This window comes from Gopherus flavomarginatus, chromosome 7, assembly GCF_025201925.1.
Source record: "Gopherus flavomarginatus isolate rGopFla2 chromosome 7, rGopFla2.mat.asm, whole genome shotgun sequence".
Classification (NCBI taxonomy): domain Eukaryota; kingdom Metazoa; phylum Chordata; order Testudines; family Testudinidae; genus Gopherus; species Gopherus flavomarginatus.
The window spans coordinates 113,183,886-113,200,688 of NC_066623.1; the positions used below are offsets into that span (position 1 = coordinate 113,183,886).

Sequence of the window (16,803 nt, forward strand, 5' to 3'; positions counted from 1 at the left end):
TTAAGTTAAAAATCTATTTACTATTATGTCCTTCAGATTGTTTGTTAGGTGTTGTTTTCATAACTGAATAAAGTTATTATTTTGAAAGTGGTTGATCTTTATTAGTTCACAACACATGGTGCATAATGCCTGCTGGCAGAGAAAATAATGGGCTTATATGCTCACTACCCAGAGGATCAGTGGCAAACAGTGTAGTCATACATGTACCTCAAACAACCCAACATTTTCTTAGCTGCACTTACCGTGACATACGCACAGATGTGCAGCAAGCACCAAACAGGCCCCCAAACTGCAGTGCTAGGATAAGCACAGTACACCACAGCACATGACTGTGGCTCACTGTTAACGTGCTCTTTCAAAGCCTCCCTAAGCCATACAGCTCTGCATTGAGCTCATCCGATAGTCCTTGTGTCCAGCTGTTCAAATTCAGCAGACAGCCACTCTACCTTTACTGCTGAGGCAACTTCTCAGCCTTTGCTTCATAAATATTATGCAGGGCATAACAGGTATCTATAACCATTGGAATATTTTTTGCACTGAGATCCAATCTGGTGAGTAAACAATGCCAGCGCCCTTTCAATTTACCAAAAGCACATTCAATGGGCATTCTGCACCGGCCAAAACTGTAACTGAATCTCTCCTTGGTTCTGTCAAGGTGTCCGGTGTATGGTTCCAGAAACCAGGGGAATAAGAGGGAGGCAGGATCCCCCAAGCATTTCAATATTTCCAAAAGTAATCTGTTGGTCAGAAAAGAAGGTCCCTCCTTTTAGATTTCTGAACAGTCTTGTGTTCTTAAAGATATGAGCATCATGCACCTTCCTTGACCAGCCAATACTAATGTCAATAAAGCACTGCTGGTGATCCTCAAGTGCTTGCATAACCATGGAAAAGTAGCCCTTTCTGTTGATGTACTCTGTGGCAAGGTACTCTGGTGCCACAATAGGGATGTGCATGCCATCTATTGCTCCACTGCAGTTTGGGAACCCCATAGCTGTAAAGTCATCCACTAAGTCCTGCACATTGCTAAGAGTCAAAGTCCTGCATAGCAAGAGACAACTAATGTCCCAGCACACTTGCATGACTACAGCACCAACAGTGAATTTTCCAACTCCAAAATGACTTCCTATTGACTGGTAGCAATATGGCATTGCAAGTTTCCACAGTGTGGTTGCCACCACAGATGCCGACTTTCTAATGTGCCGGTGGATGCTCGACCCCCAGCTCTGCCCCAGGCCCCGACCCCACTCCACGCCTTCCTCCAAGGTCCTGCCCCTTCCTGCTGCCTCCCCCCAGTGTGCCATGCCCTTGCTCCTCCCCCTCACTCCCAAAGCTTCCTGCACACCACAAAACAGTTAATTACAATGGAGAGGTGCGGGGAAGTAGAGGGAGGTGCTCATTAGTGGGGCCTGTCAGCAGGCAGCAAATACTAGGAGATTGGGGAGTTGCTGATAGGGGGGCTGTCGGTGGGTGCTCATCACATATCATTTTTTCCTCATGGGTGCTCCAGCCATGGAGCACCCACAGAGTCGGCGCCTAGGGTTGCCACTCACTTCTGCACTGTCAATGCAGCTCTCAGTTTGTTGTCCTTGCATTGGATGGCTGAGGCAAGCTCAGCATACAAGTCCAAGAATGTGACCTTGCGCACCTGAAAGTTCTGGAGCAACTGCGCATCACCCCAAACCTGCATTACGAGGCTATCCCACCAGTCAGTGCTTGCTTCTTGGACCCAGAAATGGTGTTCCATCATCTGGAGCTGCTCTGTGAATGCCAACATCCCTGAATTGATTTACACTACGTCCCACAGTAGTCTGTCCTCAAAGAAATTGTCGTGTTCTCTGCAGTTCTGCAAATACATCCTGTGCTTGCTATGCTCATTGCAATAGTACAAAGCTGCCAAGGCTCTCTGTTTCTGTGAGAGATGGCAGACAGAAATAAGTCCAGTGCGGGTATGTGGGAAATTGAAAATAGATGTGAAAACTATGGGATGGAGAACATTGAATTTATGGGGAGTTGAACATTTATGCCCCCACCATGCTTTGCCAAAACTACCCAAAAGACAGTGTGCTGAACAGTGGCAAGTTGCTCACTGAGATATCTGCCTATGGTAGACTCCACGGTGCATCAGTCCAAGCACTCCTGGTGAGAGCACACAGCACTGATGCAAAGAGCGTGTACACAAGCAATATACTAACTGTAGTGGCTGTATGCAGATGTAACTTGCATCATCAAAACTATGTAGTGCAGATAGCCCTAGTGTTTGGGCTGCTCCAGTGGTGGTACCAGGGAGGGACCAGTCTCTCCTGGCTCCTCTTTTGGCGGGGGCAGGCTGGCTGGCCCAGTGACATTATATCTGCAGTGCCAAAGCTTCACTGGGTCCTGGATTTCTCTGGAGCAACACTCCAGGCTGCTCTGGCAGGCAGCCCTGCTGTTAACCTCTTTGAGTTACTCTAGGTGGGAATTTGTGTTTTAAGGAGCTAGCTAATATTATTGTAAATTGTAGTGCAGACAAGGAACAAACGTTTCTGCTAGCTGGATTTAGCACTATAATTAAAGCAAGCACTGTAATTGCTCAGGTTTTGTCGGTGACATGTCAATCGCAATTAACTCACGCAGTTCACTAAAAATATTAACTGTCATTAAAAAATTAATCACGATTAATGGTACTTATAACAATAGAATACCAATTGAAATGTATTAAATATTTTGGATGTTTTTCTACAATTTTCAATATTGATTTCAATTACAACACAGAATAAGAAATGCACAGTGCTCACTTTATATTATTAATTTTGATTACAAATATATGCCCTGTAAAAATGATAAACAAAATAAATAGTATTTTTCAATTCACCTCATACAAGTACTGAAGTGCAATCTCTTTATCGAGAAAGTGTAGCTTACAAATGCAGACTTTTTTTTGGTTACGCAACTGCACTCGAAAACAAAACAGTGTAAAACTTTAGAGTCTACGAGTCCACTCAGTCCCACATCTTATTTTGCCAATCAGTAAGACAAACATGTTTGTTTACAGTGATGGGTGATACTGCTGCCTGCTTCTTATTTACAATGTCACCTGAAAGTGAGAACAGGTATTCGCATGGCACTTTTGTACCTGGCATTGCAAGGTCTTTACATGCCAGATATGCTAAAAATTCATATGCCTCTTCCATGCTTCAGCCACCATTCCAAATGAAATGCTTCCATGCTGATGATGCTCATTACAAAAATAAACATGTCAATTAAATTTGTGACTGTTCTCCTAGGAGGGAGAATTGTATGTTTCCTGCACCGTTTTACCCGCATTCTGCATCTATTTCATGTTATAGCGGTCTCGGATGATGACTCAGCACATGTTTGTTTTCAGAACACTTTCACAGCAGATTTGACAAAACACAAAGAAGGTACCCCTATGAGATTTCTAAAAATAGGTAGGTTTAAGAATCTGAAGTGCCCTCCAAAATCTGAGAGGGACAAGGTGTGGAGCATGCTTTTAGAATTCTTAAAAGAGCAACACTCTGATGAGGAAACTACAGAACCCAAACCACCAAAAAAGAAAGTGAACCTTCTGCTAGTGGCATCTGACTCAGATGATGAAAATGAACATGCACCTGTCCACACTGCTTCGGTTCACTATTAAGCAGAACCCATCATTAGCATGTCTTCTGGAATGGTGGTTGAAGCATGAAGGAACATATGAATCTTTAGCGCATCTGGCATATAAATATTTTGCAACACCAGCTACAACAGTGCAATGCGAATGCCTGTTCTCACTTTCAGATGAAATTGTAAACAAGAAGCAGGCAGCATTATCTCTTGCAAATTGTAATCAACCTTGTTTGTCTGAGTGATTGACTGACCAAGAAGTAGACTGAGTGAACTTGTAGGCTCTAAAATTTTACATTATTTTTGAATGCAGTTAATTTTGTACATAATTCTACATTTGTAAGTTCAACTTTCATGATTGCACCTCACTTGTATGAGGTGAATTGAAAAATAAAATTTGTTTTTTACAGTGCAAATATTTGTAATAAAAATAAATATAAAGTGAGCACTGTACACCTTGTATTCAGTGTTGTAATTAAAATATATTTAAAAATGTAGTAAACATCCAAATATATTTAAAATAAATGGTATTCTATTGTTGTTTAACAGCACGATTAATCAATCACAATTAATTTTTAATTGCTTGACAGCCCTAATTTTAACATTGTGGGCCTAAACCAAACAGAAGGTCGGTTTGATATATTCTTGGATCCAAAGTTTCACAACACTTGTAGACGTTCACACAGGCCATTTAGTCCTGGAAATTCTTCTGCCTGTCCTTCAGAATAGCTGCTCCACAGGCCTGATGCAAAGAACTCTGTGACACTCTTTCAACTGATTTCAATTAACTTTGGATCAAACCCCATGATCCAAGGAAAGATTTAGCTTTTTCCAGCATAGAGCTGCTCTGTGTCCCGGTCAGAGCTCTGAGATCACCTTTGTTTTCAGTTTTCCCCCTACCCCAAATGTTTCCACTGATGGAACTGTACCAGTGAGAACACAGGCAAGAAATATAGGAGGAAAAGGCTAGCATAGATACAGCTAGTGGGATTGCTTGCAATAATATACTGAGGATGATTTATTTAATCCCATATATAACATATTTTATATACTATAATGCCAATATAGGTCCAATTCTATTTTTTAATAAGTCAATTGTAAAATTTCCACTGACCTGACTGGTACAGGTTAAACTCCATTAACCTTACTTTCCCCCAAAGTCTAAAATATTTCCGGTCACAAGTGGTAAAGCACTGCTAGCTAACTAGACTATAAATTAAATTTAAACAGTTTTTAAATGATCTCTTCCTCTTGCAATAGAAGGACACAAAGGATTTCTAAGAGCCATTTGAAACCACCTTCCCATAAATTGATCAAACATTTATTACTGTTATACTGCACCTTTCTAAAGCACATACCACTGTAGTATCTAGACTGGATCTCCACGCGTTCAGTTTGCAACACTAGGGATACTAAGGTTGCTTCCGTCTCTACATAACCTCACGCACGTCCTCCCTTAACGAAACACTCAAGGAAGCTGTGTAAATCTGCAAAGTCATGCTGGCGCTGCAGCCGTAGCGTCTCGAAAGGGGATAGCAGGAGCCGGGTGAGTCTCCTTCATCCTTCCCCCCTCACCACCCTGCCCTGTTTCCTCGCGAGATCCGGGAGACTATAAAGCCACAGACAGAGAGCTTGAGTGTAGTTAGTCCGTGGATCCCGTCCCTGCGCGTGTTACGGAGCCCGCCTTTCCTTTCTGTAAGTGTTTTTCAGTTATCTGCCTGTGGCAAAATGTGATTTCTGGAATAAGATGTTTTATCTGTTGTAACTGTTCTGTGGGGGACTTGAGGAGCAGAGCGTGGTGAACTAATTTTTCTGCTAGGAACACCAAGCCTACTGACGCCTACAAGCTCCCTGTCCCCTTTCAGGGGGCGGGCGGAAGAGACTCTAGCTAGAACAATCTGAAAATCTCTTCTTGGCGTAGCCTGCGGGGATGAATCTGCAGAAATCTCCAGTTCTCTTAATGAACCTGGTTCCTGGAAACAAATGTTGCTCCTAATGCGGCGCTTTTTCCTAGGAGCAAAGCGCAGGGGTGTGAGGGGAACCAACTTTGGGAGCTCTCTGGCAATCGCCATCAGAGGATGTGATACTGGCTCTAGGGTAGCTTCTCCCCTACAGGGGGAGTAGGGGAAACAGATGCTCTTAAAGTGGCCCTGAAATGGCGTGTTATAATCCCGAAATGAAGTGATTTCTCTTGGCTGGATACACCACTGTCCTAGCAGGCTATTTAATCCTTTAATGGCAGAAGTTTAGCGAATAAATCTGGTTTGGCCCCTTTGGGTTCTAACTTCCGGGAAATCTGGTTTGGATGGAGGCTCTCTCGAAGTTGGGGAGCGTGGAGGGAACTAGCCCTATCTAGTGCTAGGACTAATGCCCGGCTTGGTTTCTGTGGCCCGAGTTCCTCAGTGCGGGTGAGCTGGCTCTGGAGCGAGGCTCAGGCTGCCATGTTTAACGAAGCTAGTTCACTGGTCTCAGAACTGCACAAGTGTGTCTTTTTCCAGCCATGGTAGAACAGAAGTTTTGTCTGTGTAAACTGTAAAAGGGGATAGTACCACAATTGTGACTGGTATCAGCACCTCTGCTTCCATAGGGAGGCCGCTGGCAGGGGGCCTTCTGGAATCCCCTCGCACCCCTGGTTCACATAACCTGAACTTATCTCTAGAGGATGCTGCAGGACTCAACTGTTTCAGCTGGCCTTCGATGCTGTAGGGAGACTTGAAGATTAACGATGAGCTGATTTAAAAAACTATATTTGATGCCACTTTAAATTACTGACAGTGCTTGGAGCAAAGCTCAGCTGCTTTTAATGGTGTATAAGTTGAAAGGAAATAACATAATATTGATCATTAGGTGTCTTCACCACACTAGCTAAATTTTAACAGCATTTCCTGAACATAGAGTATGGCAGATAGTGGTGTGTTTTTTTTTGTTTTTTGTTTTTTTTTTTCTTCTCCTGTGGTTAGTTGCCATGTGCTGTGATAATACCAGACCATAGCAGAGACTCCAAACGAAGTAGAAACTATGCTGTGGGGAATCATAATGCAGTCTTCTCACTTGAGTGTTAATTCTTAACAACAATGTTGCTTAAGAAAAATGACCAAGTTTTGTATGAAATTTGTTAAAGATGTATTCTAACATAACTTTACTGAAACTAAAGCAGCTTGATACTGTGCATAGGGCTTTTAAATATGTTTACCCTTAGACAGGCATGAAGCTCTCAACAGCAGAAAAGACACCAGATGCATTTTGTTAATTTCTGAAATAACTAAAGTGGAGTCTGACAATTCTGCAACAGTCACCTCCCTTAGATTGAACAAAAGAGACGTTGTTGCCCTTGCACAATCTTAAATAACCTCTAAGAAGTAAATGCTCTGTAGTGTTGAGAAAGCACTTGTAATCACAAACTTGCTAATTCAGCACTACAATAAAATAATTAATTTGGTAGAACTGGTACCAACAGCTTAAGTCTGAATTAATAAACAATCATAGTACACAGTGATCCATCATGTTGTAAAATGCTTGAATTCCTAAATTTTCTAGTTTGTGTGGCTTTTTTACATACACACACACACAGCTCCCTTTTCACTAACAAATAAAGTGAAAGCTTTTAACCTTATGCTATAACAATCTTTGGCATACTCTAACTGGAGGAAGGACATAAGCATTGCCAGTACAGTATGCCTAGTAAGACTGTTATCAAACCAATAGCATAGTGGAATGGTCAAGGTCTTGCACTGCATGTATCTATTCTGAACATGGAACAGACAGGCTTTCTTGTGTGGGCTGGATCTGTTAACTCTGTCTCTGAGTCATGCTGCACACAGTACTAATATAATGGCAGGCCAGCTTCTTTCTTTTCAAATCTCGAATTTTGTAATGGGACTCTGGGTGAACTCAAAGTTCATATGTTAACTGTGTGCATGATACATTTTAAATTAGGTGTGGCAGAGGGCAAAAAAGGAACAACTCTAGTCTATGGAATCTTATTAAGGTTGTATGAACTCAGTTTAGTAGTATCTCAAGTAGTTTGGTCTTGATACCTGGATTGGATTTGTTTCCTCTCCCTAAACAGTGTGTGTAAAATTAATGGCAATAGCCACTACTTGTAATGTCAGTAATCAATACAGAGGTTTCTTTAAAAATACCCTACTTAGTATAGCTACAAGGTACCTAGGCACCAAAGGCTTTGGCAAACTAAACTTACTCACTGAACTCAGGAAACTTCTGTCATTTATATTGACCATCTTTAAAAAAATTACCACTGGATTATTATGGCAGAACTGCATGTTGATCCTTGAGTTGACAATGCCTAGAAAGCTACATTGTCTAACATGTTTCTAATATTCTAGTCCATATCAAGATGTCTGCAGGAAATGCATTTATTGGGAAACCAGCCCCTGACTTCAAAGCCACAGCTGTGATGCCAGATGGGCAGTTCAAAGATATCACCCTCTCTGACTATAAAGGTAAGTCTAAAAGTATACAGGTGCACTTGTAGATTCCTTACTTCCCTCTTCCACAAGGCTGCATGTGTACTGCATTTCATTTCTGGTGACTTGGATTGATTCAAAAGTCAGGGTTGGTGGTAATCCTTTAAATTACCTATTTGGAATGTAACTTGTCCAGTGATTTGATCTGAGAAGTCCAGAGCTAGCATTGTAGGGTTATTGCTAGTGAAGACTGACGTATACTTGCAAAGCTGTGGGAGGAATCTGGCAGTATTTGCCTATGTTATGCTTGGTGGTAGCAAATGTGAATCCTAAACTTTAATGAGAGCTTAATTTACGCTAAAATGTATTGGATCAGACCTGTTTGGCTTCTTTATCACTCCAGAAAAAGAGCTGATGCAATATCTCAAATATTTGGAACAGTCAAATCTCTCCCTCTTTTTAAAATGAAACTATTGTAGTGCTTGCCTATCTTCATTAGCTAGCTGGAAGCAGTATTCTTCTATAGCACTAGGGCTGCCTTAGCGGGGAAAAATAGAGCAAGACTTAAAAAAAACACTTCAGTCCCTGGTCTCTCTCATATTCTTGGCGTATTGTTATAGTATGTATTACAGTGGAATTGAACATTGTGTAGCCAAATATGCAGCTTCTGTATGGAAGCTAGTAGAATGGGAGGTCCTCTGCTTTAGGTAGCCTAAAGAAGAAACAGTCCTGACCAAAGTGTTAATTGGAATACACATGGTCTTTGTATGTTTGTGCTTTTGAGACTACTGTAACTGTCTAAAGAAGTGTAACTTACCCAAAGGACTAATTTGTGACTTATTTTTTTCCCTAGGAAAATACATTGTGTTCTTCTTCTATCCCCTTGACTTCACCTTTGTTTGTCCAACTGAGATTATTGCATTCAGTGACAGGGCTGATGAATTTAAGAAACTTAACTGTCAAGTAATTGGAGCTTCTGTTGACTCTCACTTCTGTCACCTTGCCTGGTAAGCATCCATCTTTAATGCTTGGACTTACACTAGTGTTCCTCTACAGAGTATACTAAAGAAATGATCTATCTTAATTTCTCTGCTGTACTCAAATCTACAGCAAAGCTGGCAAGCAGCAATTGTATAACAGTGTCCTGTTGAGATCAATACCAATTAACAGAATTGGCTTCTGACCTAAGAATATTGCTTAACTACTGCAGTTACCACCTTTCCCCAAGACATTAACTGCATAGTTAATTGCAATATTAATTCTGCAAAAAGCATAGGTATTCCAGCACAGGTACACTGTACTCCTGTAGTTTCCTTCACTGCTATGTCCTCTCCTTCCTGACATTCTCATCTTCCTCTTCAGGGTCAATACTCCTAAGAAGCAGGGTGGATTGGGTAACATGAACATTCCACTGGTTTCAGATACAAAACGCATCATTGCTAAAGATTACGGAGTATTAAAAGACGATGAAGGTATTGCGTACAGGTAAGGCTGCTGGCAGGGTATCTTCATGACTGTTGTGATCCACAGATCTCTTCAAATAGAAGGGGGAGGGGGAACTTCTGGAGTGTCTTTACCAAAATAAATCCTAAAACTTGTAGGTACTTGCAAGCTAAAGTTGTTAATCTTTAGCTCGCTTGCTTCCCTGCTCAAATTAAAATTCTCTAAGCTTTCTCAAATATGCCTGGTGGGCTTGGATGCCAAAGGCACTCGCTCACATCTTGATTTCCTAACCTGAAAGTTGCCTTCCTTTTCCTAACCTCACTATTGAGCGGCAACTAGCTAGTATGCTGTCCTTCACTCAAATCACTGTTTCCATAGTGATGCACTCTATGTAGTCTGCAAAGGACACAAGATTTGCAGTGAACTATAGAAATGTAAATGCTAGCCTAATTAAAGAAATATCAAGCTGGGTGTGTGTTTCCTGTATATTTCTGCCTAATGACTGCTATTTTAGTCTAAGGAACTGAACATCTCATAACACCTCTTTGAATATTGAGTTCAGATTGTATGGTAGGTCTGGAAGACCACCAAATCTTTTTTTGTCCTGCCATTCAGAGCTCAAACTCTAATCTTGAGGTGAGGCCACTGAAGTAACCTACTGCAACCAATACCTGCTAATTTTCAATATTGCTTTGAAAGGAGGTTCAGCTATGGCTTCATTTGATCTCTGACATGAGTGTTCCATTCATCCATGTGAAAGGAGCTTCCCTGTCCTTGCCCTTGCTACCTTCCTCCTCTGTTCTGTTTGTTTCACATTGATTCATATGCATGGAAGGCTCTCTTCCTGGGTATGTTTCCTATTGCAATGGGAGTTGTAAATGGTCTCCAGATTAAAATTTGTTCTCCTGGCACCTCTAGCTTGTGTTGAGGATAAGCATGCTATGTAGTAGTGTGGTGCAAACACTTGTTTCAGTGTTTTACGTAAAAGGTATAGTATTGTTGTGTAGCCTGCCTTTTTTTGGAAAGTTCGTAACTTAGTATCACACCTTAATAAAAAAAAAGTAGCTTGTAAACTTGCGTTGGCAGGCATAATCTTTTTCAAAGTCTGTTCTTTGTTTTACTTGTGTCCAAAACTTATGTGCTTTTCTGCAGAGGCCTGTTCATTATTGATGATAAGGGAATCTTGCGTCAAATAACCATTAATGATCTCCCTGTTGGCCGCTCAGTTGATGAAACTCTCAGATTAGTCCAGGCTTTCCAGTTCACAGATAAACATGGAGAAGGTAAGCTCTTGCATTAGTTTGCTTTAAGTATTTAAAAGTACCCCTTTTCCTCTTGTAAAGGAAACTTGCTTTTCCAGGTGGTAAGATTATGCCACATAGCCAGGGCCTTGGTAAACTCAAGGCACCTGTGTGTTTTTGCAAAAACTTTTTACTTGTATAGATTTTTTTCTTATCTGTGTAAAAGCAACACAATGCTGTTTTACCTCCTATTTTAGTTCATCTATCAGTATTGCTTCATCTAATGTACAAACATCACTTAGAAATTTGACCAATTCTGGTATTGGGCACTTACTGAGTAACATCAAGCAATGTCAGCTGGTAGCAGTTGCTTGATCTAGTTCAGTGGCTTATTCCCTCCAACATTTTGAAGAACAAATGTACTCTTAACCAGTGGCCGTACTCACTTGTGCCCTCCAGGGATGGACTAGATGCAACTGAAAAGATCTATGGATGAAAAGCACTATGCAAGACTTGGGTAATATTACAGTGGCTCCCTAGTAAATTCCTGGGCAGGCTGCATCTCTCCCCAGGCTTGGTAAAGCACCCTATGGGAAGGCTTGGGCAGATGGGCATGGCAGCTCTCCGTGTCTGCTTCTCACCTCTCTGTAGTCATGGGGCAAATCAAATAGGAAGGGCAGAAGAGCAACTGGCTAGTGGCTCAAGCCTCCCTGTTAATAGTGTCCATATATTCTGTGGTGCTGGAGGTTGGAATCTGTTGCATTGAAACAAACCCATTAAAGACCCTCTAATGAGAACTTGCCATTCTGGTAGCTAACACTATTAGTCTTGAATCAGTGCAATTATTTCTAACCAAACATTACTCACTGCTTAATCTGCTCTTAATTACAGGCAGAATTGGTAGTTTAAGTAACACTTTCCATTACAAGACTGTCTTAAATTGCTGAACTTCAACTACCCATTCAGTTTTTTTTTTTTTCATTCCGTGTCTCCTGCAGGCTGAATCTTTGTATCTTAGTCTCCTAAATGGGTCAGAACAAAACTAGGGCAAAATACTGTTGTTGCCCACAGTAAATTCTTCCAACCGTTTTTTTAAGCACTAGTGCCTCCATGCTTTAGGGTGGACTCAATTTGCTGGTGTTTCTGCCCTGGATTAAAGGATGTGCTTGTCTTTGGACTAGGTCAAATTTGAGTGGATTGCTGTCCAAGTTAGAAGCCTCTGAAAAATGAGTTGGCACATGCTCCAAGCTTATTGTTGAAGTCTCCAAAGACTATGCCTGTACTAGGCATGTGCCATTGCAGCACAGTTTTTATGTGCTGACCTGGCTGGGTGTATGCCAGCTCTAGAGACTGAGAAATACTTTCCGTACACTTGCTCCTCCTAGCTGCTGTTGGCCACTGGTGCTAGATACCAGAACTGAGCAGGGAGACTGTCCTGTGTACTCAGTTGTCACCTGGTGGTGCTCAGGCAGTGAAGTAAGAAGCAGCCTGGCTGGAGTTTTGGAGGTGAGGGAGGAAAGGGACAAACTGGGGCAGAAGGCTTTAAACCACTAGAGTATGTTTCCCCTCTACGATTCCTCAGTCAGCAAATAGCTGTAAAACCATTTTAAAAGTTGGGAAATGCCAGAATTAAAGTTGTCTGTCACTTCCTTAGGCACTGATAACTGAAGCACAAAATAAAATTAAAACAGGATGAAGTGTTAAAGGTGGATGTCAGTAACACAATGTGATTACAGGAATAAGTAGTTGTATTTGCAGTCTTTTGAATTGCTGGCATGCTTTCTTCTCTTGTAGAAGTTCCTGTAAGACATGTTTTTTACAAGCAGTTAATAAAACTTCTCTTTCAGTTTGCCCAGCTGGCTGGAAACCTGGGAGTGAAACAATCAAACCTGATGTTCAGAAAAGCAAAGAATTCTTCTCCAAGCAGCAGTAAATTTGCTGCCTGTGCTCAACTGTGTTAGACTAGTATCTTCAGACTGTTCTCTGGAAAAGAACAAGAGCATCAAGTATTCTTTTGGAATTTTCTGTCTATTTAAAGATTGCATACTGTGAGTCGAGAAGCCTTGTCCGTAGGAGTCAACCATCCTTTTTACTAGCCTTACTGACAATACCTTGATATAGAATCCTAATGATCAATACTTGTGTATCATACCTTGTTGACTTCAATGCCCAATACAGTGTAAGTGGTTGGGTCAGTGTTGCATGTAGCACAGCTGTATCTGACATTTTGTAACTATTAAACTCATAGAAACTAGAACAGTCTATTGTTTCTCTAAGAATTCCAGCAGTGACTTAGGGATGTGAAGCAACTCTGAAAATAACACCTTTCCTTTGGTCCATTGTGCAAATGAACATTCAGGTTCTTTAAATTGTCTCATAAGAATGGCCATACTGGGTCAGACCGAAGGCCCATCTAGCCCAGTATCCTGTCTTCCAATAATGGCCAATGCCAGATGCCCCAGAAGGAATGAACAGATCAGGGAATCAAGTGATCCATCCCCTGTCACCCATACCCAGCTTCTGGCAAACAGGCTAGGGACATCATTCTTGTCTCTATCCCAGTCTTATCTGTTCCCCATTCCTGGCTTCTCATCCCATTCTCTGCACCTAGCCAGTCCTCTCTAGGTTTCATTTCAGTCCCCTTACCCAGCCAAGTCTGTCCAGTAAGCACATTCCCTTCCAGAGCCAGGAGTGGACAGAATGTTAACTTATCTTACAGTAACTGATTCTTCAAAATGTGTTGTCCACATATACCACATCTGGTGCACATAAGAGATCCTTTTTGGACAGCAGTGCCTGGGGCCTACATCCTAGGTGTCCTTGTGTTCCTCATCACCTGAGGGTATAAAAATGGAGCAATCCCAATTATTTCCTTGCCAATACTGAATCCCAATGTTATAGGACTCTGAGCAGGAAATGCACAGGGGAGGTTGTGGGATCCATATAGACAAATCTCCAAGAATTAGTGTCTGTTGGTCATGTAACAATCCACATGTGTCCTCATGGATCCCTCTCTCTCTCAGACCACTCCTTGTTTGGAGGTGGGTAGTAAGATTCTTTCTAAAATAGACATGGGATCTGGAAGCCTCTATTCAAGAATAGTGTCTTGTAAAAGTAGACTGAGCTTCACATAGCTGCACTACAAACTGGAAATATGCAGCCTCAGCTGCTATTTAACAAATGTCCCTGAATACACTAAGCATTGGAGCTCATTCCACTAGTATCTGATCTGGCTAATTCACATGTTCTTATACAGCTGGATGGTAAAGTGTAAATATCACTGATGTTTAACCTCAAGGCTGCAATCCACGTTTTTCTAAATCTTTCTTCTGTTTAAGAGAAGTGTGTGAAATTAGGCTTGGAAGAAAAGTTAGGAGGTTCATGTGGAACTCTCAAAGTCCTGTGGGCAGGAAATTGAGATGTTTTCATAAGAAACACTGTAAGGGGCACCTGTCCTGCAGGCCTGAATGTCCCCTGTCTTTGAACTGAGATAAGGGCTACCATTATATTCATGTTATAGTGGGGTAGAGGTGTATATGATGTATACAGTATTGATACTATGTTCAATCAACTGGCTTTCAAAAAACACAATAATGGCTCCAGATAAGACATCTGGTAACTACTTAAAGCTGGGGCAGGCAAACTTTTTTGGCCTGAGGGCTGCAGCCGGTTTTGAAAATTTGTACGGAGGGCCAGTTAGGGGAGGGAGTCATGGCCCAGCCCCTGCCCTGCCGTGGGACTCCTGCACCATCCAACACTCCCCCCCCCCCCTTCCTGACTGCCCCCATGGGACCCCTGCCCCATTCAACCCATTCCCCACCCTCTGACTACCCCAACCCCTATCCACTCCCCTGCCCCCTTACTGTACTGCCTGGCACATTAGTGGCTGGCAGTGCTTGCATCTATGCCACCCGGCTGGAGCCAGCCATACCAGCACAGCACACAGGATCAGGCTGGGCTCTGCAGCTGCTCTTCCCCAGAAGCTCGCAGCCCTACCAACCAGAGCATTGTACTGGTAGCAGAGTGAGCTGAGGCTCCAGGGGAGGGGGAACAGGAGAAGAGGGAGGCTAATCTCCTGGGCCAGGAGCTCAGGGTCCAGGCAGGAGGATCCTGTGGGCCACATCTGGCCTACAGGCTGTAGTTTGCCCACCTCTGACTTAAAGGTTATGGCAGTACCCAAAATTTTAGCTGTAAGGAGCCTACCTCTGGGTTGCAGTCAGTTACAAAACTTGGCTTACAGCTACTGAGTCAAAAGGACTAGAAAGAGTTAGAACTCCAGACAGAGGTCTCTAACTCCTGTTGTTGGAGAGGAGAGGGAACAGGCACCTGCTGGAGGGGAACACTCTCCTCTGTTTGAAGAAGCCAGGCTTGCCTGTCCTATAATGACAGGATAATAAGGCTCTAGGCAAGATAGACATGAGTGTATATATGGTTTGTTTTTAATTTTTTTTCTGATTCTTTGGTTTAAGGCAGCTGTCTAGTCACCACTGGTCAAACTCTTGAAGGGAAGAACTTAGTGAGACTTGATGGCTAAGCCCGATTGATCAACAGGATACTTACTCCTGGGGGGAAGTCTGTGCCAGAAAATTCAAAATTCTGCATACTTGGTGTCAAAATCATGCAATGTAATCACACCAGTTTCAACTGTTTTGGTAATTTATTTAAACTACAAGACAGAAAAGTCACTAACTATTCAGCGTTTCCTAAAAACATGAAAGTTAAGTTACAAACACTTGGTAACTAATACCCTACATTCCAGTTAGAATTCTGGATTTTAATTTAAATTTCAGTACAGAACACCAAACAGCCAAAGAAAAAATTAGAATGTCATTTTAAATTGCTCACATTTTCATACATGAAAGTCATAGTTTTGCTAACTGTCCTGGGCCTGGCTGGGTACTTTAGGAAGTGCTTGCTTCTAATTATCCTGACATTTTATTGACTGCTTGGTGAATGTTTTATTTGCCATCAAAGTCTTGTTTGTTTTGTCTTGTTGGCCATATGTGTTCTGTGCCCCCTGGGAGTAGGTACTATAGCCCATGGTCAAATCCAAGAGTGGGAGAACTGTATTATTCCACCCCAAAGGGGATAAGGCCTGACTCCAAGCGGAGGATGTATTCTGATGAGAGAGAGAGACGGGACAGATGTGTAGCTAACACTGTGACTGTATAGGAAACAAATTGCTAATGGCTCAAAGGGAGGGACTCCAACTGGGGCAGGGGAATAAGAGACCCTTGAGCAATCTTGCCACTAGAGGATGGGGAAAATACAATATCAGCCTGGGAAGGATGTCATGCAGATATTGCAGCTAGATGGCCCCTTATCAAACTAATAGAAAGCTCAGTTTGTTTCAGGGCTAGTAAATAGTCCAAGGTAAATAAGATGGGCTCTGTTAAGTGGGGCAGCTGGTGATGAGATGCCCAAATAGAAAACTTCCGCTTAGCTTCAAAAGTCAATCAAGTTGAGGCTTTCCTGCTGTGAAGTTGTATTTTCTGAACTTCAGCCTGGATGCTGACTGACATTAACCAAAGAAGCTATGTAGCTATCAGATGTAATGCTGGTGAGTCCAGGTATAGGATCTGACTCTTGTTCTGCAAGTAAGGTAGCCAGTTTTGTCTGGATGTATTCCTGGAGGTTTTATCATATCATATAGCCTTTAACTAAAGATTAATCTTTATTTCCTGGAAACTAGCACCATCCTAGAGAGTTGGCAAACCTATCTGCAAGTCCATTGGACAGAGTAGGTAATGTGGGTAGGGACTGCACTTGGGGCTCACCAGATCAGAATATCAAACTGACTAGCTCATGCTGGGGCCATCATGCTCATAAATTCTGCATCTTGTCTGTTTCCTTAGTATTGTGAGGTTTGGCAGGAAGGTATATGTTCATCCTGCTCTATGGGATGAGAAAGGGAGCCCAGACTGAAACCTTCTCTAGAACAAAATGCTTGGCAAATCTGATATCTGATGTTCTGCAACACTTTGTTTTTTATTGGGCAGGTGGCCAATTAGCACACAACTGCAGCCCAGCTGTGTGCTTAAAAAAAAAATTAAAAATTGGCTGCTCTGATTGGGCTGGGGCTGGCTGAA

General features: G+C 42.2%; 2 protein-coding genes across 2 annotated transcripts in view; one reads left to right on the forward strand and one right to left on the reverse strand.

Annotated features, from left to right (window-relative positions):
• AKR1A1 (aldo-keto reductase family 1 member A1) overlaps window positions 1-5,084 on the reverse strand; it is a 45,108-nt gene extending 40,024 nt beyond the window's left edge. The window contains exon 1 of the mRNA XM_050961226.1: window positions 4,962-5,084. The gene's annotated coding sequence lies outside the window, so the exon portion shown is untranslated. The remainder of the gene's footprint in view (window positions 1-4,961) is intronic.
• Window positions 5,085-7,925: 2,841 nt separating this feature from the next.
• On the forward strand, window positions 7,926-12,971 carry PRDX1 (peroxiredoxin 1). The gene is made up of 5 exons (XM_050961269.1): window positions 7,926-8,066; window positions 8,884-9,037; window positions 9,393-9,515; window positions 10,626-10,756; window positions 12,562-12,971. The coding sequence occupies exons 1-5, from the start codon at window positions 7,961-7,963 to the stop codon at window positions 12,645-12,647; spliced, it is 600 nt and encodes a 199-aa protein (XP_050817226.1). The 5' UTR covers window positions 7,926-7,960; the 3' UTR covers window positions 12,648-12,971.
• The last annotated feature ends 3,832 nt before the right edge of the window (window positions 12,972-16,803 follow it).